This window comes from Pelmatolapia mariae, linkage group LG16_19 (assembly GCF_036321145.2).
Source record: "Pelmatolapia mariae isolate MD_Pm_ZW linkage group LG16_19, Pm_UMD_F_2, whole genome shotgun sequence".
NCBI lineage: Eukaryota > Metazoa > Chordata > Actinopteri > Cichliformes > Cichlidae > Pelmatolapia > Pelmatolapia mariae.
Genome location: NC_086241.1, coordinates 14455708 through 14480021, shown reverse-complemented (window position 1 = coordinate 14480021; position 24314 = coordinate 14455708). Strand labels below are relative to the sequence as shown.

General features: G+C 40.5%; 4 protein-coding genes, 1 long non-coding RNA gene and 1 other non-coding gene across 9 annotated transcripts; 4 read left to right on the top strand and 2 right to left on the bottom strand.

Moving 5' to 3' along the window:
* Positions 1-2981: 2981 nt before the first annotated feature.
* glb1l (galactosidase, beta 1-like) lies at positions 2982-8934 on the top strand. Its single transcript, XM_063499464.1, has 16 exons — positions 2982-3134; positions 3420-3589; positions 3692-3842; positions 4759-4819; positions 4887-4981; positions 5067-5247; positions 5337-5395; positions 6112-6233; positions 7089-7129; positions 7272-7390; positions 7470-7544; positions 7629-7718; positions 7838-7951; positions 8109-8240; positions 8376-8603; positions 8731-8934. The coding sequence occupies exons 1-16, from the start codon at positions 3066-3068 to the stop codon at positions 8932-8934; spliced, it is 1911 nt and encodes a 636-aa protein (XP_063355534.1). The 5' UTR covers positions 2982-3065.
* A 454-nt stretch (positions 8935-9388) lies between these two features.
* Positions 9389-13705, bottom strand: ankzf1 (ankyrin repeat and zinc finger peptidyl tRNA hydrolase 1). Of its 3 annotated transcripts, none has more exons than XM_063499461.1 (16): positions 13626-13705; positions 13118-13262; positions 12914-13035; positions 12739-12841; positions 12429-12640; positions 12220-12335; positions 11939-12092; positions 11393-11615; positions 11193-11291; positions 10906-11070; positions 10670-10816; positions 10274-10556; positions 10054-10165; positions 9796-9963; positions 9641-9711; positions 9389-9524 (listed from the first exon to the last, which is right to left on the bottom strand). In XM_063499461.1, exons 2-16 carry the CDS (start codon positions 13236-13238, stop codon positions 9398-9400), a joined length of 2223 nt encoding a protein of 740 aa, XP_063355531.1. In that variant the 5' UTR covers positions 13239-13262; positions 13626-13705; the 3' UTR covers positions 9389-9397. The 3 variants fall into 3 exon arrangements, with proteins under 3 accessions (XP_063355531.1, XP_063355533.1, XP_063355532.1); XM_063499463.1 differs by having other exon boundaries at positions 10670-10801; XM_063499462.1 differs by lacking the exon at positions 13626-13705 and having other exon boundaries at positions 13118-13289.
* Positions 13706-15545: 1840 nt separating this feature from the next.
* LOC135933879 (uncharacterized) lies at positions 15546-18079 on the bottom strand. The gene is made up of 3 exons (XR_010573981.1): positions 17290-18079; positions 15787-16115; positions 15546-15659 (listed from the first exon to the last, which is right to left on the bottom strand). It is a non-coding gene; the product is annotated as an uncharacterized LOC135933879 (long non-coding RNA).
* LOC134644780 (hatching enzyme 1.2-like) lies at positions 17905-20300 on the top strand. 2 transcript variants are annotated; one of them, XM_063497837.1, is made up of 9 exons: positions 17905-18027; positions 18749-18791; positions 18881-18943; positions 19032-19187; positions 19287-19404; positions 19536-19714; positions 19818-19899; positions 20001-20125; positions 20211-20300. In XM_063497837.1, the coding sequence occupies exons 1-9, from the start codon at positions 17905-17907 to the stop codon at positions 20225-20227; spliced, it is 906 nt and encodes a 301-aa protein (XP_063353907.1). In that variant the 3' UTR covers positions 20228-20300. The 2 variants fall into 2 exon arrangements, with proteins under 2 accessions (XP_063353907.1, XP_063353908.1); XM_063497838.2 differs by lacking the exon at positions 17905-18027 and adding an exon at positions 18220-18671.
* On the top strand, positions 18084-18156 carry trnak-uuu (transfer RNA lysine (anticodon UUU)). The gene has a single exon. It is a non-coding gene; the product is annotated as a tRNA-Lys (tRNA).
* A 949-nt stretch (positions 20301-21249) lies between the features above and the next one.
* Positions 21250-22723, top strand: LOC134644781 (high choriolytic enzyme 2-like). Its single transcript, XM_063497839.1, has 8 exons — positions 21250-21321; positions 21417-21468; positions 21548-21607; positions 21691-21843; positions 21944-22061; positions 22149-22327; positions 22423-22504; positions 22591-22723. The coding sequence occupies exons 1-8, from the start codon at positions 21250-21252 to the stop codon at positions 22721-22723; spliced, it is 849 nt and encodes a 282-aa protein (XP_063353909.1).
* The last annotated feature ends 1591 nt before the right edge of the window (positions 22724-24314 follow it).

Genomic DNA, 24314 nt, shown 5'->3' with positions numbered 1-24314 from the left:
CTCTTGCCTATATGGCACTGTGTTGGAATGTGAAGGGTTCAGGGGATGGGAGGATGTTGATGATCTTAAGCTGTATTTTGGTCTTGAGTTGATACAATATATAGGGGGAAAGGATATGAGGAAACACCTGGAAGGCAGGATAAACTTAAACATAAACTACACTACAATCTTGAAACTGAAAACTAAGAATATGCTACTTAATTATTTAAACCGTTCAGTTTTTACACCAGGTCTCTTTAAGATATGAAATATCACATGTTTAAATCACTAGGAAAGGTGTTTCTGTTTAAGAAGATGTGAACGATATAAAGTTAAACAGATGATGACTTTAACTGAGAAATGGTTTTTAGTAAATCAGACAGTGGGCATAAGGTCACACAGAGGACCTGTGGCAAAGGATTTGACACCTGATGTTGTCAATCTTACTTCAAATAATAATAGTGCTAATTCTTAAAATAAGGCCACGGATGGGCAAACTGTGCATTGATATAACTGACATTTTTGTTTTTGTTGCACTTTGTATGAAAATGATTGCTTGATACAAAATACTAATGGCGTTTTATTTTGAAAGCTTCCCCACCTCCCAAAAATGCAACTCACTGACATGTTTTATGGCCCCATCACATTAATTAATTCCAAGCAAAAGCCAAGATAACCCCAGTTCATGTAAAGCTGATGGAGTTCCTAACATCAACTATTCCAAATAGACTGAAGTGGATTTTTTGGAGGTGTCATTTCAGGGGCGGTGAGGATCTGAAGACACCTGCTTCCACCAGAAACAACAAAGAGGGTTTATTCTGGGGTAGTGGGTAGTGACAGAGGGGATGGTTCAGTCTAATTACAGACTCTGGGGAGATGACTTCATTGAGATGACGCCCAGCCCTAGAGCGAGTGGGTTTTTTTTTTTCTGTATCTCCCATCACACCAGGGACAGGCCTGCCTAATAATTGTAGGGTAGTCTGGACTGCACCTTTAACTTGCACAATAATTAAAAAGTGGACTCCAGTTCACTGCAAGATGATCTTGTGAGTTAAGCAGTTTCTCTAGTGTTTGTGTTATTCTAAATCCCATCTTTTAGGCTTACACTTGTGCTTCAGCACCTCAGTAATTGGTATGGCCCGGAGTGCATTAGTTTGCTGGGAATTTTTTTATGGTTTGAACATCAATTTTCCACAAGGGAAGGGGGGGTGCAAAGATGGGATGCTGACAGGCTTTCCTCAGGCACTACCATGCTCATAACCAAATTATAAGCCCATGCACGTCGTTCTTCCCCTCATTCCCAGGGCAATCGACAGCATCTGACAGCGGGCTAATCAGCCACAGAGTCAGAGCATGAGTCCTATCTGTAGCTGAGATCAGCTGCCATTAGCAATTGTGATGGCCCCCTTTTCAATTTTCTTAGAATTGACACTAATGAAAGAAGAGGCAGGAAATGACATCCGTGTTTAGGCTGTCATTACTGTAAAGTAGATAGAACTGACAAAAAGAGTAAAAGCATGTGGAGAAGTGAATCTATATAACCATACAAGTGCAGTGATGGGCCTGCAGGCAGATGTAGGATCTATTAACTGAAATTGCCAGGATTAGTGTATACATGTCACATGGAGATAAACTGCTGTTCCCATCACACATCACTCCATCAGCCACTTAAGAGCTCTTTCTAACCATAATGGAGTCCACACAGGCAGAAAAAGTAGCCTGGAAGCAACTTTGACTTTTCTATGAGTGTAACGAAACACTAGGAAGGACACAACAGCCTCATAGGAAAAAAAAGAGTGTATAAAATTTAATTAAATGTATGCGAAACAAAGCAGAATGGCTACTAATGTGTTACTGTGTACGTAAATGGTACAGGCACAGGGCTTCATGTGTTTTACTACAGTAGTTTGAGTACGCAAGGATCAGTACTAATGGATTCTTTTAATCTGAAGGTAAACTGTAATCATCTGTAATCTACCTTAATATCATTAGTGTTCAGTAATGTCCCTGTGAAACTATGTTAACCAGATAAGACGTCAGTCGCAGCTCTTTATATATTGCAGCGCCATCTAGTGTCCTTAAAGGAACATAAAGTTATAACACGGGTATATTTCCTATCAAATAGCTCCTGATAAGCTATTATTGTAGCACCAACATCGTGATATTAGATTGCCTGAGAAATTTTCCAGAGGAAATTAAAAGGTTGATTTTTTTTTAAAGAAGAAAAAAAAAAGATAATTCCACTGATGTAGATGTTAGTACTGGTTGACATGCAGTTATCATTCATACCCAGTGAAAAGATACAAGGACACAGAGCTTATAGCTTTAGGAGCGGGGTCCTAAAGCTATAATAAAGCAACCCGTTCCTGAACTGGCTGCTTTGTTATTTTGCCATGCAAAACACAAAGGGAATTGTTCTCAGCCTACATAATGCATAGTATGACAGCATGTTGTTAAAAGCAAGGCGTCATAGGGTGGCTTTGGTGGCAGGATTCCCACTTAGCCTGCACAGTTATAGACTTACATACTTCTATTTAGTCGTTTTTGGTTTTTTGTATGTTCACATGTGTAAATACCCCCAACAATAGACAGGTATACCCACAGGAATGCAGTAAAGTTATGTTACTTAGCTACTGATATTTTTTTTAATTTAAAATCTATAAACACATCGAATTTTCGCCTCTGTTTTCTTTTTAACTTCGATATGCTTGACGTATGAATCAAGATTTAATCTTGTTTATTTTTATTTCATTTATAATTTAAGCATTGAGATATTTATAGTATATTAAACGTCTCTATTTATGAGAAAAATAATAACTACTAGTGAAATTGGGGTCTCACTGATAGCGGTGATGATAAAAAGGGGCCTGCCTGAACAGGTTTTGAGACGAATCGACAGACTTTAGGACCCAGCTGATGACTAAATAAAAATCACGTGGTAGCGCTACTGAAGCGGGGAGGACGTTGACTCAATGCTTCCCTCTGTTAATAATAGACTTGGAGTGAAGTGAAAGAAGACTGTATATGTTTGCATCTATAGCTGTTATAGATGTTTTAGGTTTAACCGTCACAGGTAGGCAGCGGACATGGCTGCTGCTGCTGCCTTACTCCTCGCTGCACTGACTCTTGCCTGTTCAGCTGTGAGTGGAAATTTGGTAAGAATGAAACTAAAGGTTTTTTACAGTAGTTCAGTCAGCTGATCTTTCATTTTTCCCCCCTCCGTCTCTCTACTTCCTTGAAAGGTTCGTGCACAAAAATAATAATTTCTGTAACCTTTTATATGTACATACATACATAGTTTACCTACAGATGTTCTCGCAGCATCATTAATATCTGGCCAAGCTGCTACCCAAGTTCAGTCCTGAGAAATATGCAGTGGAAGTTATAGACAGATTATCATCACTTTGACTCTCATAGCAGTTACCGTGACTATATTGCAGGCCTCTGGAGAGAGCTCTTTCTCTATAGACTACAAAAGCAACTGTTTCCTGAAAGATGGGAAGCCTTTTCAGTACATCTCAGGGAGCATCCACTACTCCAGAATCCCACGGTACTACTGGAAGGACCGACTCGCGAAGATGTACATGACTGGACTGAATGCCATCCAAGTGTAAGCTGAACGCATCGCAAACATTTAAATATAAATGTTTTTCGACTGGATTGTTTGTTGGCCTTTATAAACATTGTACATTTACCATGTCTGTATACACAGATATGTGCCCTGGAACTTCCATGAAACTGTACAGGGAGTTCAAAACTTCACAGGAGACAGAGATCTGGAGCATTTTTTGGATCTGGCCAACCAGACAGGTCTGCTGGTCATCCTGCGTCCTGGACCATACATCTGTGCTGAATGGGAAATGGTGAGAACAGAGGTCATAACTTCCACATCCCAAAGGGGCTTTGTTGGATTGAGATATTGAAGTCTGGTGATTGTGGAGAACATTTGAGTACAGTGAACTCAACGCCACACTATTAAACCACCAGCAGCAGTCTGACCTGTTGATACAAGGCAGCATGGATACAAACGTTTATTTTACTAAAAGTTTAGAGCCTACCATCCAGTGTTGCAGCAGAAATCAGTACTCATTAAACCAGGCGGCATTGATCCAATGTTCTGTTTTCCAGTTTTGAACAATCTGCTTATTGTAGCCTCAGTCCCTGTTCTTAGCTGACAGGAGTGGCACCCATGTGGTCTTTACATGCCCAACTGCTTAATCTGTGCATCTGTTTTACATGTTCACAGATGCTCTTTTGCATACCTTGGTTGTAACAAGTGGTTATTTGAGTTACTATTGTCTTCCTATAAGCTTGAAGCAGTCTGGTCATTCTGATGGGCCAGAGAACTGCGGCTTACAGGTAAACTGTAGTCATGATTATGTTGTCAAATCAGAGTACATCAGCCTATCTGGCACCAACAACCACGCCACGTTCAAAGTCACTTAAATCACCTTTCTTTCCCATTCTGATGACCAGTCTGATTTTCAGTAGGACATTTTCTCCGTGTCTGCATGGCTAAATGCATTGTGTTGCTGCTGTGTGATTGGCTGATTAGATATTTGTGTTAATGAGCAGTTGAGCAGGTTCACCTAATGAAGTGGCTGGTGGTATATATTACTCTAACTGTAGTAGGATGCACACATTTATGCCATATTTCATATATTAAAAATACAGTTATATACACTGCTCTCTAAATCCATGTGGTGAGATAAAAGACGCTGGCTAATCGCATGATTGCCCACATTGCTGCCTTCATTCCCTTCTAATTTTCTCTTGCAGGGTGGACTGCCTGCCTGGTTACTTCAAAAGCCAAACATCATCCTGCGCTCTGCAGACACAGGTAAAACATGCACCTATGACCCTTTTTAAAATGTATTTCTTTATACCCATTATCTGTTTTCTCCCAGATTATCTGCAGGCAGTCAGCAACTGGCTTGCTGTTCTCCTCCCCAAAGTGAAACCTTGGCTCTATGTTAACGGGGGAAACATCATTACTGTCCAGGTAGACTTCTGAGTGGGTAGCTATAAAGCTTTTTAAGAGTTAGTGTATTATTATTGGATTTGAAAATATTCAATCTTAACTGCAGGTTGAGAATGAATATGGGAGTTACTACAGCTGTGACTACAACTACATGCGTCACCTGCGCACTCTCTTCCGCTTCTTTCTGGGCGAGGACGTCATCCTGTTCACCACTGATGGAAACACAGACAAGGAAATGATATGTGGGACTCTGGAAGGATTATATGCCACAGTAGACTTTGGGACAGGTTGGTATTGTGTGACGGTGTCCAAAGATAAAACATCATCTTCTTGTTCTTTTAGAGATCGTTGTTATTTCTGTGTGTTCTTTTCTCAGACACCAACATCACTGAAGCCTTCGCCCGGCAACGACGATTTGAACCTCGAGGACCCCTGGTTTGTTACATATCTATTCACTAAACATAATCCTAACAAGCAGGGACTGAATATACACAATATACACTCACTGGCCATTTTATTATGTACACCTGTGAAATCTAATGACATCCAATACGATTAAAAAAGCTGCAGAAAAAAATTCTGCTGACATTCACAGTGGGTGGTGGTGCAGCATTACTAATCAGTTACTTTTAATTTATTGATTGATATAGAAATGATTTAAAACGGAAAAGCTGAGCTCTTTACCTTTCTTCCTGGATACACTTAGAGTAGCTTGATTCACATGATTGCATGATTCACAGTTCAAAATAATCCTTATGAATCTTTCAGGGTGTTTCTCCATCACCTTCTAAAAAAAATCTTTTTAGGTGCGTGTCGTTCTGGACGACTTCCCCTTTAACAGCTTTCTTTTTGGTTTTCTTTGTGTTAAAGGTCCCCTTTCATACAAAGACAAACCTCAAATCAGGCTTAGGTAGGACAGCTATCTGACACGACCAGCAGGGGTGGAGTCAAAGCAGTTGGAGAAAAGAAAGGCACAGTGAGGTGGACACAATATTTAAATGCAATGCAATCATGTGCACCACTTCCACCACCTGCTATTATGTCAATAATGTACTATAGCTAAAACCTCTTTCACAAGTAAAAATGAATTTGTGGCAGACCGTATGATTTCACAGGTATATGTGATAAAACTGTCTTAAATTACGTTGCAGGTGAACTCAGAGTTTTACACTGGCTGGTTGGATCACTGGGGAGATCAGCATGCTGTGGTTGATGCTCAGAAGGTCAGCAGAGTGCTAGGAGAAATGCTAACCATGGGGGCCAACGTCAACATGTATGTCTCCACAAACCCCCAAACCTTCCTCTCTGTAGAAACGCATTCAAATAATAAAACTGTGTTAGTATACCAATGTAAAAGCCTGATCCAACAACCACAACAACTAGTTTATTTCCCAGCTTATAAGCCTACCTGCAGTATCAGTGGCATTTAGCAAAAAGTCATGTTTGAATCCAACTGAAGATGAGGATTTTCATACCTCTCTTTTAAACTACAGCGAAAAGCCACTGTCCTTTTACAGCTACTCATTTCCTAGTTCATACCTTTGTCCTTATACCATACTAGAGAACCTTTGCATGATCCAGAGTTCAAAATGCTCCTTATTTACTTGAATTTACTGAAACAGGAGGTAGGTAGGAAATCTGTGATCACAGCTAGAGCTGTGTCTGATGGAGGGATTCCCACTCATATCATACAGAGCCAAGACTAGCCTTTGGCTCAAGTGTTACACTGATCACAAATTAGAATCTTTAACACGGTGTGGCATGACAGGCCTCCTTTTTTGAAATGTTCGAACTGGATTAAGCTGGCAGATTAATAGACATATGGAGAGGTAGATACTTTTACTGCCACCTGTTTTATTCTAAAATGGGCATTGGGAAAGAAGAAGGGTACACCAATGTCAGCTGGAATGGGCTACAACCTCACTGTGACCCTGTGGGGATAAGCGGTTAAGAAAATGGACGGATAAGCTAGGTAAATTTGGCTAAAAGGACATCACAGTGCCACTGTAATCAATGTAATGATCGTTGGGATCCTTTAATTGGATTAAATAAAAGCCAGCAACCTCATCCTTTAAGACACCACTGCTAATTTCCTCTGATATTACACTCTACCTCTCTTTCTTCTCAGGTACATGTTTGAAGGAGGAACAAACTTTGGCTACTGGAATGGTAACTTAGTCACATAATCTCAGTATTCATTCATTCATTGTCTCAGTGCCAGATTATATCACAGTTTTCATGTTTTAGATGCAGATAAAAGCTCAGTTTGCAGTTTAGTGGTCTCTAGTAACGCTCTGTTGTTCTCACTAAGGTGCTGATCATGACACCAGGTTTCGCTCAGTAGTCACAAGTTATGATTACGACGCCCCGCTGACTGAGGCAGGAGACCCCACAGAGAAGCTCTTGGCTATTAGAGATGTCATAAAGCAGGTAGAACTGATTGAACAGCCACCTGCTAAGGCTGATGTCCTGATTAATGCATGATTAATTCATCACCATTTCTCATCAGTTTAGAGAGATTCCCTCTGGCCCCATGCCACCAGCAACTCCCAAGTTTGTCTATGGCTTTGTGACCCTGCAAAAGGTAGGATCATTTCAGGAAATTAATCCTAATGTCAAGAAATATTTTTAAAAATGTTCAAAACTCAAAAAAGTGTCACTTTAACAGGTTGGGGACATCAGTGGCCTGCTGAACACCCTTTCACCTCTGGGACCAATCAAATCTCAGTATCCTATTACGTTTGAAGAGGTGAAACAGGTATGGGGTGTCTGAGGGAAACAGTGGGGAGAGCATTATTGTAGAAACAGTGTAACTCTTGAACCATGGAGAACTTCTAGACTGTTGTGTCTGCAACCTGTGTTGTCTATTGTGTTCAGTACTATGGATACGTGCTATATCGGACCACGCTGCCGCAAAACCTCTCAGAGCCCACACCACTTATCTCTCCACTGAATGGGGTTCATGACCGTGCATATGTGTCTGTCAATGGGGTAAGGCCTGACTGTGAACTTTTGTTGATGTCCTCGTCAGGGGAAAAACATTGATGGTTAAATCTGAGCTTGTTTGTCTGCGTCAAATTGTGAAGTTTCAAATATAAATGACGATGTATCCGTTCACGCTTTTGGAAACGTACAACTGTTTGAACAGGTTTTCCAGGGCCTGTTAGAGAGAGACACTGTGCTGGTGATGAATGTCACTGGACAGCAGGGGGACACACTGGACATCCTCGTAGAGAACATGGGCAGGGTTAACTTTGGCAGCAAGATCAATGACTACAAGGCAAGGCAATTAATAGAGCAAGCAAGCAGAGTACAAGCATTTAAAAACATACATTTCCCTGCAGCTGTTTGGAAGTTGCAGCAAGTAAAACCATGGACTACGGCTTTTAACTGGTAAATATTGTGTGAATTTCAGGGCCTGTTGAGCAACTTGATCCTGGGTAAAGATGTTCTGACTGACTGGAAGATTTACCCTTTGGACATTGACGGAGCCGTTACTGGTGGATGGCCTCACGCCAACAGCCGAAAATCTGACCCTGCTCCTCGGAGAGAGCCTACACGTGGACCAACCTTCTACATGGGGACTTTGCAGCCCAACGGCTTAGCATGGGACACTTTCCTCAAGCTCAATGAATGGACTAAGGTAATGCTGACTATATCTGGGGAAATTCTGGACCTGGGAGACTTTATTCTTTTATTTATTTACCCCACGTTTCTAGCAAGGAATAAAATAACTGTATTTTTCTGGATGTTTGTTTTTCCTTCATCAGGGTCAGGTTTGGATTAATGGTGTGAACCTGGGACGATACTGGCCAGCCAGAGGGCCTCAGCAGACTGTCTATGTCCCCGGACCCCTGCTCAGCACCACCCTGCCCAACAACATCACGGTGCTGGAGCTGGAAGGAGCTCCAGGACACTTGAGGGTTCTTTTTATGGACCGACCTCAGCTCAACATCACACCTAAAAAGCTTTGACGGAGCCCACTGAATTTTGAAGTATAACATTTTCTTCACATTGCAGATCTAAAAATAATTATCAGTCTGACTGAAGCAAAATAGTCCTCTGAACACATGATCTCACCTGAAGGAGCTGCTACACAACAGTATTTCTATGGCATATGAAACACAATCTGATGTCAGCAGTTTTAATTTTTGACACAGAAACACTTAATTACTTGCTGTTACAATATTCACCAAGCCTGTGCAAAAGAAACATATGCTGACTGTTGTTTTTAATTATTGCTTTTCTTTTTTGCCTGATTACAGATGCTGTAAATAAATTGTACATTGATTTTATTACATACAGTATTTGTATCTGAGTGTCTAAAATCGCCTGCCACAATAAAATTAAGGCAAGTCAAAGCCTTAAAAAGCCAAATTAACCAGTACTTTTAATGAGGTAGACTCCTCTCCAAGTAAAATAGTTCCTAGATAGACGCTAGGTCTTTCCTGGAGGAGCATTTGCTTTCCGATGCGCTTGAACACAGCGGGGAGTGCAAAATGAATAATCCAGGTACTGAAAAGGGATCTTCCCAAGCAGAGACTCCCCACACAACCAGCACCTCCTGTTGACAAAGACAAAACCACAGAAGAGTCACACTGTATTTCAGTGCAGCTTTTAAATAACTTGCTATTACATTATGCATTAGCTCAGCGAGAGGATGGCTCTTGAGAGACGTACTTGATATTAGAGATGCTGGCTCCTGTTGCAGCAACTTGCGCTGCAAATCTCTTCTCTGCTGCCAGAGCTCTCTATAATCAATAAGCCAAAGATGAACATTTCCAAAAAACAGCCTTTTACAAGGAATCAGCTGCAGAGCTTTAGCAGTAACCGACCTTTTCACGATCAGTCAGAGATGCAAACTGCTTCTTTTCCTCTGCCTCCAGCTCTTGTTTCCTCTTTTCCTCTTTCTGCTCTTTTTCTCGCTGTTTTTTCTGGGCCTTCTGGGCCTTTTTCTTTTCCAGCTTTTTCAGTTCAATCTCTGCCGTCAGCGGCCCAGGGATCTTTAATTGCACAGGAGTAAGACACTTAGTCAAATTACCAGCTTGCGTTTAATGCAATACATGTTCAAAGGTGCACGGGTTTAACCTTACCTGGGCCTTGCTGTAGTCGTATTTGTCGGGATTATCTCCCATATATTTCCGAAAGACGTTTCTTGTGTCTTTGTCAGGGGCGACGATGTACGGTGTCTGCCCTTTATTATCCCTGTAAAGGAATAATGTAGAGATAGTAATTAAACCTGGGCAAGGTTTCACTGTGTTCACTTCAGCTGCAACACAATCACACTTTTACAACGCATAATATTCTCTATACCTGCAGGAGGGGTCTGCTCCTGCATCTAGGAGGAGGCCGATCACTGCCTTTTGTGCAGCAGCTGTGGCAACATGCAGTAATGTGAACCCTGAAGCATCAATGGGTTTATTGAGGAGAGTATGAGGACTTGAGCCATCAGAAAGTTTGCTCTCCAAATGCTCTTGACCCTCTGACTTTTCCACAGGGAGCTGGAGGAGTGCATGCAGAGCTTCCACATCCCCAACCTTGCAGGCAGTAAAGAGTGCATCCCTGAGGCTATAGTCACATGACTCTTCAACAACATCTATAAAGAAAGAAAGCTTAATGTTGAGTTTTCACACTTGAAAACAATGCATTACACAGCTTTTGCAAGACTGAGAAACAAGTGGAAAAACATAGATTTAAACCCCTACTCACCATCCACTTGTTTCTTGCTCTGTACCTTCCTTTTCCTCTTGCTCTTTGACTGCACTTCTTGAGGGAGATCTTCTACTGGTGTAGCCTCTGGCAGTTCCTCTTCTTTACCTTCTGCTTCTGTGCTCTTTGGATCTGTCCCAAATGAATCTGGTATTTCATAAATTTTGCAGAACGATTGAGTAATAAACTAGCATGCCTTAGATTCCACCTGTGATGATATAGTTGATCGGATCTACCTTCAATTGGAATTTTAGCTTCCTCCTTCTTTCGTCTCCTCCTCTTGTGCCTGGAGGGATGGATTTCACACTCCCTGAGGTCCAGCGTTCCTAATGTCATTTCCACCATCTCCAGCTGGATCTCCCCACACTCTTCTTCATCAGTGCTTTCGCGGTTTTCTTCAGCTGATGCAAGCAATAAATTTGCAGTCAAGTTTACTAAGCTTAACATTATTATTTGATGCTATAGTTTATCCACCGAGATCAACAGAGAGCTCACAGACCATGTTTAAACATCTTAAACCTACCTTTCTCTTGATCTGCGTTTAATTCTGCTGTGGGTTTAACAGCTTTTTTCCACACCTTTTTAGTTGGACTGAAGACTGCAGAAATGTCTGTGTCTTTCCCTGGAAAAAAATGATATTACTGATTGCGCGATAAATATACCTTAGCTGCATAAACATGTGCAGAAGACGTATTATTATTTCAAGCACTTCATGCTTCTTACCATACACATGAACAGTAGAAAGGACCTCATGTACCCTCTGTACCTCTCGAAATGTTGCCCTGCGTGTTGCAAAGGGGATTGTGCAAATCCTGGGATCTTTTTTATCAAGGGGACCTCCTCGACCACCAAAAAAGATAGTTTTGTTGTAGCTGGGAGCTCGTATGAATATTTTAGAGGCCCATTTCAAGTGTTCGGCCCAGGTTACAAGAAGGTCCTGAATGTCCTGCAAAAAGTAAAAAAATAAAAATTTTAAAAAAAAATCCACGTTGACAAAAAAATAAATAAAATAGAATACTACGTCATCCTATGAGTGAGGCAGAGAATTTAACCACATAGCCAAAACTAAATACTTGGCTCCATGGCTACACTACCACAACCTCACAAAAGTAAATGATCTATTCTTGGAGGAGAAAAATTAATGAATCAGCCAAAGGAATCTTGAGCTTTTATAGCCACTGTTTGAAAAACATCAACCAAACTTTGTGAAGAAGAACAGATAAGGCATGGCTTTCACTCAAAAGGCGATCTGATGGAGCGCAGTATGACCTTGACTAGCGCCGCCTCATTGTGTCGTCGCAGTGCAGCTCCTGCAGATTTTGGTGCGTGACTGCGGTTCTGAGAATCTCGGAGTCCCTGGGCAGTGCCTCGTTTTGCTCGCACTGTGTATCGGTGGAAGGTCTTGTGCAGAAGGACTTGTTTTCTGGAACATAAAATACATTGTGCTGGACGCTTCACATCTCTGTGAATCGGCTGTGTTGTTGTGCTCTAAATTTTAGCCATAATGTGTAATATGAAAGCATACAAAGCAGGGAAATAAAAAATATTACCCTTCAAATACAGCACCAGCAAAATGACCTCCACCAGTCATAAGAATGACCCACGCAGTCTTCTTTGTTATAGCTTTCAGAGAGGATCCTGCATCGTGTTCGTCATCCAACTGAAACTTTTCAGGAAAAATGACAAAATATTAAATTAAATAAATCTAAAGTGTTTTTTTAAAAAAACAGATTACAGATTTCATTGGACTGATCCTCACCTTTCCCTTAAGTATGCAGCGGTAGACTAGCAGATAATCTCCCGCTGAGTTCTGGAAAACCAACTTGCTGGAGAGCCGACCAGCTGTTAAAGGAGTTTCACCTGAGCTCTCCATGTCTTTGTCAGAGACCGTTCTGCTTTCAACTTCAGCATCGCTGTCCGAGTCTTCTTCCTCTGAATCGGACTCTGAGCCCGAGATACTTGATAAGTCTCCTGTAAAGTGACAACAATAGGTCAGCTGTTCCAACTGCTTCAGCCTTTTTTTCCTAGTTAAACTCCATCTTAGATGTGTATTACTCCAGTTTCCTCACCTGCACCCGTCTTCCTCTCAAACTCCTCCGCTGTGAGGGGCGGCAACATGGCCATCTTTTGTCTCAAGTTGAACCGATGCAAGTCAAGCTTGTAGTGTTCCCTCTGCAGCACAAAGTGTGTGTTCAGGCACCGGTTCTCAATGCATGAACAGATTGTAGAGTACTGTATGGTTACCTGCTCCTCGCGGTTAGTAAAGGGACATCTGCAGGCTGAGCAGACCATCTTCTCAGACACCTCTCTAACCAGGCTGGACTCGCCTTCTCGCCTGTCATCTTCTGCACTTCTATTTTCCACACCTGTGTGAAATAAAGACATTTATTCAACGACTGAATAAACTGGGCATCTTTTTTCCCCACAACATATGTGTTCCATACATACAATCTGAGGCGAGGTCAATAATTACACCCTCCTTCAGGACGGGGTTCACCTCTCTCAATCCAAAAGCCTCATCATTCAAGCACAAATCAAAGATGGAGCGACAGTCTTTGCGGGTAGTCATCGTTTGCTGGTTGGTTTATCTCATCTGTCATGGAAAGAAAGAAAGAAAAACCTGCTCTAAGTTGTAGCTGGCGATCCCCTAAAATAGTGTTTGGCTGGGGCAGATCCACGACAGTTAACTGAACCAGATCATTAACACTTACTCTCCTGCACGAATCATAAGAGCAGCTGGCAACAACCTCAAGCCCTATATTTATAGTGACAGTTATGATCTACAAGGCTAACCCAATTTTGCTAATGTAAACATAAGTGTGTGCTCTTTGAACGACACGTTTAGCCACAATCTACTTAAAACACCGACTCTGTCCACTTCCTTAAACGGGACTTTAAGGACATTACAACTACTAAAAGTTACAATGAACTACTGTGAAAATAGTAAACGACTTACCATAAAAGGAACTGACAAAAAGCTGAGCCAACCTTAGGGTAACATGTGATTACGCTGACATTTCTACGGAAGCCCAAGAGCGTCATGAATGCTTCAGCGAGTGGCGTTCAAAGACCAAAGGTTGTAAATTAGCCGATCTTTCCTTTCAAACTGCTTTCACCGCGTTTCAGCAACATGCATATATCACTGCAGACATTTACATGACAGATTACACTATTTATTCAGTTTATACACAAGTTTTCTTTATAATTACTAATAGTTTACAAACGGAGCCCACCAGTATTTAAACAAAAGTACTGATGGAACTTAAAACGCTAGTTTGTGTTTTAAGAATAAACAAACAAACAAAGTTGACTCTAAATTACATAAAACAGTTAGTTGAGTTAATCTGCCTGATTAATGGTAAAAGGCGCTTACAGACACTGTATTAGGTACACATTTTGAACCGATCATTGACTATGTATAATCATAATTAATCAGCCAATCACATGAGACCAACTACATCTAGATACGTTTCAAAAACCATCCAGTGAGCGTCAGTCTTCTGTAAGAAAATGCCTTGCTGATACCTGATGTTAAAGGAGAAACGCCAAATTGATTCAAGCTAATAGCAAAGCAATGATAACTCAAATAATGACTGGTTACAACCAAGGTGTGCTAAGAACAGTAAACTAAAAATAGTTTGTACAGGATAATCAAAATTCTGCTGCAGAATCTGGATATTAGGGCCAACCAGAGCTTGGTGTAAACAACACAAAGAGCTGTTTGTGAGCCCAAAGAGTCAGCCCTTGTTTCTGAACCAAAAACAAAAATCCTGCTCAGTACAAAAAAAGAAAAGAATTCCTTTCACTGTCTGGTTTTTTTTATAGACAGCATTTCCTGAAGAACATATAGTGTGACTGTTGAATGATTTTGCAGCTTGCTCTCAGCTGTGGCAGCCTGGTTGCAGCTGCTGAAGCTGTCATCAGCATGTGCATTTAACCAGCTAAGGAACTTAGGATTGAACATGTGTTTGCTATAAGTGAGAGCATGTGGAGAGTGTGAAAGTTTTTCCAGCATTGCAGTTTTGTAACTGCATGGAAGCTTGCTTCTGCCACTGAAAAAGAAATTGTATCCATAAGTCAAAATTTCAGGTTACCAAAGCGAACGTCTGAGAAAATAACTTTAAAGTTATTCTCAAATTTTTGAGATAATAACTTAAATTTATTACCTATGGATGAAAAAACTTTTCCAGTCATGGAAACAAGCCTCCAAGATTGCCTTGTTGATTTTCTGTGAGCAACAAACATACAGTAATGTATTATATATTAAGAAAAACAGAAAGATTTTGTATCTGCTATGTAAGTTGCCCACTGGATTTATGTAAGCTACAAAATTTGGGGTTGCAAAACCTTAGTTATGAAGTAGGAAGTCTGAGTTTCTTAAATTTTGTTTGCAGTCACAGGTCAGAAAGTTAAGCTGTCAATGCATCCAGGATTACAGCAGTTCAAACTGACCCAACCACACCCTCATCAGTTTGCTAGATTATGATGGAAGAAAGAAACATGTCATCCAGACATGATATGTTTGGGTTTTAATGAAGACTAGATGAAATGGGAAAAATAAGGAATAAAGGTTTTGTTTTGCAAAATATTGCAAATGGCTGACAGTGTGTCAATTTTGTCATCACTGAAATCTCATGAGACATTAGAAATTTTAATCTGCATACTGTAACTGAGATAAGCATAAACATTTTGCAATATTTGTCATCTTATTTAATCACTGCATAGAGAAGGTCGACCATTTGTGACTATGTGAAGCACCCGAGTAACGAGAAGCTGAGAAGCTTTGGAGATAGTCACTGCAGAATCATCCCCTTTACTGTTATTTAAGAAACAATAAAATACATTTAAAAGATAAAAATTTATATTTTATTAGCTGTTAAAAACACTTATATACACTTTATTGTACTTATTAAAATAACAGTGTTTGTAAGTCACTGCAGCGTGTGATTTCTCTCCAACTTGTAGGTTGGCCCAGGGAGCAAAGCTTGAACTGTTGAGAGAGAGAGAGAGAGAGAGAGAGAGAGAGAGAGAGAGAGAGAGAGAGAGAGAGCGAGCACATTTCAGTCCATGTCTGTATACAGTAAATTCTGTACGTATTCTGTGAGTGATCCCCATACCCGCCGAATAACGAGCCTCAACCTCTTCTAGCTGCTGTTTCACCTCCAGGATTTCAGCAAGAAGCTGGCTTGCCTTAATGCTGGCGCTCTCACTCTGGTCCTGCAAACTGAGCCTTTCACTCCTGAAATATATATTGTAAGTTTGCACATGTCACGTCTGCTTCGGTTTTGCCCACAGCACTTCGGAATACCTGTCTGGAGAGCTTTGGCCATTTAGTTGTTCAAAGAGATCCATCTCACTTTGCAGCAGATGACCCAGTTGTTGCAGTGCATTAACGATTTCACTTTTTTCCATCATTAAATCCACTCTCCGTTCAGTTTCTCTCGTACTGCGAAAGACAGCAGAATACATTATGTAAGGGCTACACATTTAGAAACAAAGGCAAACATCACACCTGGTTATGCATAATTAACTGTTTGACTAAATCTAAATGGGCAGTAGGTAATTTTTTCTTTTTTACGTTAACTTATTATTTTGAAATAATTATTGATTGTTCAGTGTAAGGGCTTTGGGATGAGGACACTGTTAGCAATTAGATGGTCACTGTCTGAACTCTCCCAGAAAGGCTCGCTTGCGCAACCAAAACAGAATGAGCATACAGTTGTCCACTGCTTTTGACAACCAGAGCATCTGTAGAAATATTACCTAACCCTAACTAACTAAACCCTAACTAACTGTACCCCAACTAAAGGACAAAATACTATACCTTTCAGAAGGTGATCAGTTAAGTTAAGAATAGAAATATCCTTTACTGTCCCTCACTGGAAAAACTTACATTGGAATTCAAGTTAGAGGTGTGTTTGTATTTCAGATTAATACAAGAGATAAATCTTTATTCAAGACAAACTAATTAAACTTTTTTTTTTTTAAACGCCAGCTGGCTCATGAATGTCGTTCACTAATAGACCAACATGAGGGAAATCCCTGTATGTGTCTCTATGTTCATCAACAATATTCCTGGAGGAAGAAAAGATGTTAAATAGTTTGGATAAGCACTCCAAGTTAAGACTGGGGAAAGCTAAACTTCACTGATTACTTACCAAGCAAGTCTGGATAGTATCTACCTGAAAACAATTTTTTTTACTGATCGAAGGAAGAATGGATCCATGCTTTTATGTTGTTTACAGCAGCAGAAGTGGCGACTCATCAGACCAGGCAACGCTTTTCCAATCTTCTGTTGTCCGATTTTGATGAGCCCACGTGAACTGTGGTCTCAGTTTCCTGTTCTTAGCTGACAGGAGTGGGATCCAGTGTGGTCTTCTGCTGCTGTAGCCCATTCTACTTCCAGTTCAACATACTGTGCATTCAGAGATGTATTACTGCATACTTGGTCATTTTAATTACTGATGTCAGCTTAAAACAGTCTGGCCATTTTCCTTGACAAGACATGTTCACCCAGAAAACTCAGTGGATATTTTCTCTTTTCTTAACCATTCTCAGCAAACCCTAGAAATGGCTGAGGAGCGAATTCCCAGTAGGTCAGGAGTTTCTGAAATACTCACCAACAGCTGTGCCATGTTCAAAATCACCTCTCTTCCCCATTCTGCGGCTCAGCTTGACCTTGAAACTTGAATTACATGCCCAAATGCACTGAGTTTGCCGTTTAGATTAGATTGCATGAGGGAGTAGTTCAAGACATGAGGTGTACCAAATAGACTGGTCGATTAATCTACAGTAACAGCCTGTTGTGCACCTCAGTGCACCCACCGACGATAACTGGTATCACATCACAGGAAGCATTATACGGGTTGAGACAAAGTCAGGTTTTTTGGACACTTTAAGCGTGACAGGCACCCAGTTTAATTGGAAACTAAAGTAAATGGGTGGTGTACATTGAGATACCGTTTAATTATCTCTTCTTCAGTATGCAGTCTTCTCTGTTGGACCTTCTCCAGTTTACGAGTGGTTTTTTCGATAGCACGCCGCAGCTCATTAACCTGCTCCTGCGTCTCCTGCAAATTGCAAAGTTTGCATGCCGTAATTCACAGCTAGCCTGCTGGCAAGAGTCAAAACCTGCTCTGTTAACGAACTGGCATCTTAGTTTGTTAATACTTCTGTTGTTTACTTGATAATTAGTAACTTTAGCATCAGTGTACGTAGCTGCCAGGTAGCTAGTCATGTGCAGGAAGGCTAGCTTACAAAACAGCGTCGACTTACTGCAGAAACTTCGTCCTGTGTTAGAAATGTATGGCCAGAAAATGCGGTCATGCTGGTATTTTCACGTGGAAGAATTCCTACTGGTATGGAAACTCGACTTTTCCTCTTTATAAATACTGCTTCCGGCTGACTTAGCAGAGCCCGGATAGCTCAGTCGGTAGAGCATCAGACTTTTAATCTGAGGGTCCAGGGTTCAAGTCCCTGTTCGGGCGTCAGAGTTTTTATTTCTTCTACGTTGTCAACAAAAATTTTGCACAACTTAGTAATGATTTAAAATTAGCTGCGTTCATGCATTGCACGTGAACTGATGGTAAGCTTAGTTTCAGTAGAAAGAAAACAGCACTCTTGGTTCATGTACACACCTAAAGCCTAAAATTGTACCAAATTTCTGCCAGACATTAAAACCATTTCATTTAAAGCTAGTCATTGATTTTAAGCTGTTATTATACACAGTGAGACCTCACATTATGCCACTGTTGCAGATGTTGTTTATGAAAGAATCAAACTAATTTGGAGATTAGGCTCACTCACAAACAGCTAACACCAGCCCTGTTATTTACTTGAGGTAATTATGGGTATTATCTAAGGACAGCAGTGGGAACACATATAAAGCTAGGTGTTAGTGCATGTCAAATGGTAACACTGAAGGCATACCTGACTGGTAAAGATGGAGCGGATTATACTCCTCTGCATGGTTTCTATTTGTCTCTCAGCTGTGCAAGCTCAGGTAAATGTGCTTGGGACCGCTGAATTTAATGAATTCATGAACAGAGCTGTAAATAAATTTGTCTGTGCTTTCTGCAGAAATTTTTGTTCAACCAAAAGTGGGGTCCCGCTGGCTACAAAGGTGCATTCAGTTTCGATTTAATTTAAATTATTACTGTGACTGACGTAAAACTGCACAATCCCTCACTAACTTTTTTTTTCTTTTTTAAGAATGGAGAGGGGTCAATGAAGAAACGGCAATGGATAAAATCATTAAAACTAACGAGCTTAAAGGTAAGTTGCACACACTTTACTTGAGGGTTTTTCTTTTGGAGATTCCCCAACTTGCTGTTAAAAAACTTTCATCTGATTTCTGCATCAGCTTCTCAAATCATCGATGGCACCACCACCCTCAGAGAGGGAGATATTGCTGTTTCCTCTGGAAGACCCCCCAGAATCTGCTTTGCACGGAGCTGCCTGTGGTCCAAATCAGTGGATGGACATGTCTACATTCCATATAACCTCTCACCTGAATACAGTATGTTGTTTTAGCTTTTGAGGCATAAGTACATGCAATGGATTACAGTCTTCTTTTTAATGATGTATGAATTACTCGCCCCGTTAAACAACTGAACAGATGAAATGGATACAGTGCTGATAAAGACAGGAATGGCCAACGTAGAGCAAGGTACCTGTGTGCGTTTTGTTCCTCGGACTCACCAGAGAGACTACATCGACATCCAGCCAAAGTCAGGGTGAGAGCTGAAGCGTGGAAAGTTTGATTCCATAAAATTCCTTTTGTAAAATGTATTCAGGTTTTGTTTCCTCTCCAGCTGTGAATTCACCACTTGAAGTTACTCTTCTGTCCTCTTATGTGTTAATCCAGTTGCTGGTCCTACCTTGGTGCGCGTGGTGGAAGGCAGACTGTGTCTCTCCAGATCCCTAACTGCGTCCAGGTTGGAGTGGTTTCCCATGAATTCATGCACACCCTGGGCTTTGTGCACGAGCAGTCCCGCTTAGATCGGGACAACTATGTCACCATCATGTGGCCAAATATTTCAAGAGGTAATTTTAAAGTGTGCAGGGGTTGGCATTGTGGAAAGGGAATGAAAGCTTTAACTGTATTTCTGCACCGATTTTCAAAACAGAAAATTAATTTTTCCAACAGATCGGTTGAGAAACTTTGAGAAGTTCAGGACTGACACTCTGGATCTGCCCTATGACTATGGCTCAATTCTGCACTTTGGAAAGTAAGTATAAAATGATCTGTTAATCACTCAAAGTATTATAATTTACCCCCTTTATTTTAAAATATATTTATAAGCTGACACATATTTATGTATATGTTTAGATATGCCTACTCCCAGCGTGGGGAAGCAACCATCCTTCCAAAGGACAACAACAACATCCAGCTGGGCCAGGCTTTGTCTCTCAGCCACATTGACAGGCTAAAAATCAACAGACTTTATAATTGTGGTTAGTACCAAATGTCCTGAATTAACTCCTAAACACACTGCACATCACTGTCACAAATGTAATTTCTTTCTGTCTTTCTGTTCAGATGACATGGATGATTAGAGACCCGACTGAATGGAAGTGAACCAGGAGTAAAGGCCAATTTAACAAAACTGCAGTTGAATTATATGAACAGTTTCAATAAAGATTGATTCAAGCCTTCTATCAGCAAATCCTTTGTGTACATGAAATTTTGTGCGTTTTAAATTGAATATTTCTCTTTATGTAAAAATATGCAAGCATTAGTCTCACGATAGATAACCTGGTTTGAAATAGACACGTGGTAATGCACTCAACAGTAATATTATGGATCAATAAGAGATAAAGAGTAATAAAGCAGAGGCAGGGTAATAAGGTATGTGAAGAATCTTAGAACGGGTGACTTGATCACATTAAACAGGAGATCTGAATCTGTTTTAATGAGGAAGGTTAAAGAAAAAAAGTCTCTGGTAATAAATAGACATGTTCTCTATATTTAAAAATGTGCTACCTTAACTCAAGATGCAGCAGTTTCTTCTGTTCGTCCAATCACCACGAGGGAAGATTTCATAAAGTGCTGACACATGAGAATCTTCGCTTCGTCACTGCCCTTTAAAATTAGCCCCTTGATAAGAATAGAAGTGATATTTGGAAAAGGATAAAGTTTTGTTTTTATATATTTAACTGTGTGACAAAAAATGACCGTTGCCAAGACAGTTATCATCCGATAGCATATCACAAAATCACTAGTTGCCAGCTCAGTCAGACACAAATTGCTGGTCTGTTGGGCTGAACTCGGACAGCAAAAACACCTTTAAGTGCCTTGTTTCTGAAAGTGCTGAATCTTGCACGCAATAAGTACAGGGCATAAGTGAAGGTCAGCATCAGGCCCACCCGTTATGGATCAGCAGTGGATTTAGAGTAAATTACACACACCGCATGATGAGGGATCTTAATCATGCTTCATCATCTGAATTGAGGCCCAATCAGTACAGAGCAGCGGAGGAGAAGTGGGTATATAGATTCAGGGGAGGTGAGGAGTTCATTTAGCTCCTGCATCAGGAGAGCGCTGGATTGAAACTGGTAAACCAGCCTGAAACACAACAATGCATTCTTCCATTATACTTCTGGTTATCTTGTTTGGCTTGCTGACCCAGGCGAACACACTACCTGTTAAAGTAAGTATATAATTAAGAGTAGTATATAAACTCCTTTTTTCTCGTCTTGTCATGCTTTGCAGCTGAAATATGTAAACATTTTTTTTGTGCAACAGAATTCGACTGGTGTGCACGAGGGGAAAGTGAGGTTGAAAAGGAAATTCTCTGGTGGGTCACGATTCCTTGCACCTCAGCTTGCATTTTCACAGTGATTTTCTGTTTATTCCATATTTGTTTTTGTGTTCAGAGGAAAATATAGAGCATGATGAAATGAACACAATGGATCAAATCCTGGAGGTCAATCGCAGTAAGTAAACTGTAAATTACATAGAATTGTACTGATGTCAGTTTTTTCCCTGCATATTGAAATTGAATGTATTTTCTCATCAGAGATACGAGCCCCAAGAGGAATGTCAATCAGGGACGGCGATATTGCTGTTTCAAATGTAAGGAGTGCCATAACCTGCCCCGGCAACACCTGTCTGTGGCCCAAATCTGTAGATGGATTTGTCTATGTACCCTACATCCTCTCTCCACTGTATGGTATGAAACTTTAAGACTTAAGGAGATGCTTCCGGTTTCTTATATCCCTTTATTATTTCATATTTTGCCTTTTTTGTGCATTCTTTCACCCTAACTTTAGACGACATGGACAGAATCACCATAGAAACTGGAATGCAAGACATTTCCGCTGGAACATGCGTTAAATTTGTTCCCCGCACTCATGAAGGCAACTTCCTTGACATTCAGCCTAGATATGGGTGAGCGTGACTCCTGCTTATGGCTTCTTACAGTGTGCTGTGATGATTGTACATACCGTAGAATTTGTGCTCTGCATCCCTCCCTAGCTGCTGGTCATTTCTGGGGCAGACTGGGGGAAGCCAGACCCTGTCACTGCAGACTCCTGGGTGCATGTGGTCAGGAATCGCTGCTCATGAATTCATGCATGCTCTCGGCTTCGTACACGAGCAATCCCGATCAGACCGTGACAACTATGTCACAATTATATGGAAAAACATCATGCCAGGTTCGCACGTTTTATCACTACATCATTCTAATTGCAGTGGCTAGATTTTTCACAAAATGAGTGTGAAGGTGTTTTGTTTTTTTTGGTTTTGGCAGAGCACATACATAACTTCAGGAAACAGGTGACAAACAATCTCAACAGCCCATATGACTACAGCTCTGTCATGCATTATGGACGGTGAGTTGCTCTCTGATTCAACATAATTATCTGTCATTTAGACTCGGGCATCACTGTATCATATATGTTTTGCATCTTTGATACAGATATGCCTTCTCTGAAGATGGCGGACCAACAATAATCCCCAAACCAGATCCCTATATCCCCATCGGCCAGCGAGATGGTCCTAGCGTAATGGATCTTCATAAAATAAATATCCTCTATAACTGCGGTTGGTAGATTTATACAGTAAACTGACAGTTATTAGAAAAAAAGTTGAAAAGGACTGACTGGATTTCCTCTCTGTTTCTCACTATAGCTACCGATGACTAACTGGATCCAGAAACTCTGCTGTAATGTCCTGCCAGATGTCACAAATAGTTTATTACAACTTCTCAGCTTGAGATGATAATCTGGGCGACAGTGGTTTAACCTGATTCTGTAGCAATGTATATTTTATTTTCACTGTCTAGTCTGCACTTTGAGCTTTTATTGATTCAAGACCTTCTGCCGTGGGGTGTTATAAATTACCAGATAACAACTAAAGGCTGCATTTCTCTAGTATAAATAAAGTGCCAAAAACAAAACTCACCAGTTTTAAGCATCATTGTATCCGATCTCTGAACAAGTTTGTTCTACTTTCTGGCTCTTGTCTATCTTCTGCTTACTTTAAATTAAAAAAATAAAATAAAAAATGCAATATTAAGGCTAATGGTTTATTTTTATTTTCCAGAGACAGACTACAAGTTTTAAAAAATAGATACTGCTTTCAGGGGTAAAAGTAGAGTAAATGATCTTGCACTACATACGTGAAATGAAAACAGTATAAACTTCACATATGTGAAAAATAAACAGTGGATGTTATTAGGCAGGTTTTTTTTTGTCAAGAGCTGGTAAACAAGATGTTCAACATATTACCATTTTGAAGTAACCAAAGTCACTGACATTTAATTTCACAGTAAGCTGATATCTCTGATCTCTCACGGCCGCTGTAGTTTTGGACTTAAGCAAGTCCATTAATGTCCCGGGTGGAAATGGAAAAGACACTGGACAGGTGATTTTCACTGAGAGAAGATCTGTGTCTGGATTTGTTGAACTTCATCCCTTAGAAAGAGAACCAATGTCTTCTGAGCACGTGTCCTTATGTGTTAAAATGATCTCCTCTTTGAGATAATAAAAACCAGCAGTGATACTGACCTGAAGTGCTCAAAACCGAATGAAAAGTGCAACAAACTGTGTGATTCACTGCTCTTGCCCTGGTGAAGTTAACTATGCAAACTGCAAAATCAACAGTATGGTTAATTTTTAGCACATCACCTGCCACAGTATAAATCGATGGAAAAATATGAATTTCACTTCTGGGTTAATTTTACTCACTTTCACAATTTCACTGCTGTAAATGTCTGACATGTTTCCCTCTTCTTGATGGATAAATATATTATGATTTTATATATGCAATGGGGACTTCAATAACAATGGTGCCACCCCCTGCAGAAACTAACACATGTCACTCTCTTTTTGTAGCTTTTAAGGGTGCCGATATTACACTGCTGCAGCATTAAACTGTGCATTCTGCCAGGCTACATAATGTCTGGGAGTTTATGCACCACTCACTGTAAAATTAAGCAAAACTTGCCACTTATCTTATTGTAGTGTTAAGCTAACACTTACTTATGTACACTTCTTGGCCACTTCATTATTTACACATTCCTAGTAAAAGATTGAACCTTCTTTTCCCTTTAAAGCTGCATAAATTTTTTTATGCCATACGCTGAACAAGGAGCTGATCTTGTTTTGGTGAGCCCCTGCATTTTAGTTGTAATGAGTGTTT

Bases quoted from the DNA above. Each gene is read 5' to 3' on its own strand.
- ankzf1 (XM_063499461.1), bottom strand. From the start codon at position 13,238: ATGACTACCCGCAAAGACTGTCGCTCCATCTTTGATTTGTGCTTGAAT. The intron at 11,292-11,392 runs GTAAGAAGCATG...ATTTTTTTCCAG, and splicing joins TTCTACTGTTCATGTGTATG to GGAAAGACACAGACATTTCT. The intron at 11,071-11,192 runs GTAGGTTTAAGA...TGCTTGCATCAG, and splicing joins AAACGCAGATCAAGAGAAAG to CTGAAGAAAACCGCGAAAGC.
- glb1l (XM_063499464.1), top strand. From the start codon at position 3,066: ATGGCTGCTGCTGCTGCCTTACTCCTCGCTGCACTGACTCTTGCCTGT. The intron at 5,248-5,336 runs GTTGGTATTGTG...TTCTTTTCTCAG, and splicing joins CACAGTAGACTTTGGGACAG to ACACCAACATCACTGAAGCC. The intron at 8,604-8,730 runs GTAATGCTGACT...TTCCTTCATCAG, and splicing joins AGCTCAATGAATGGACTAAG to GGTCAGGTTTGGATTAATGG.
- LOC134644780 (XM_063497837.1), top strand. From the start codon at position 17,905: ATGTGCAGGAAGGCTAGCTTACAAAACAGCGTCGACTTACTGCAGAAA. The intron at 18,944-19,031 runs GTAAGTTGCACA...TTTCTGCATCAG, and splicing joins TAAAACTAACGAGCTTAAAG to CTTCTCAAATCATCGATGGC. The intron at 19,715-19,817 runs GTAATTTTAAAG...TTTTTCCAACAG, and splicing joins GTGGCCAAATATTTCAAGAG to ATCGGTTGAGAAACTTTGAG.
- LOC134644781 (XM_063497839.1), top strand. From the start codon at position 21,250: ATGCATTCTTCCATTATACTTCTGGTTATCTTGTTTGGCTTGCTGACC. The intron at 21,608-21,690 runs GTAAGTAAACTG...TTTTCTCATCAG, and splicing joins AATCCTGGAGGTCAATCGCA to AGATACGAGCCCCAAGAGGA. The intron at 21,844-21,943 runs GTATGAAACTTT...CCCTAACTTTAG, and splicing joins CATCCTCTCTCCACTGTATG to ACGACATGGACAGAATCACC.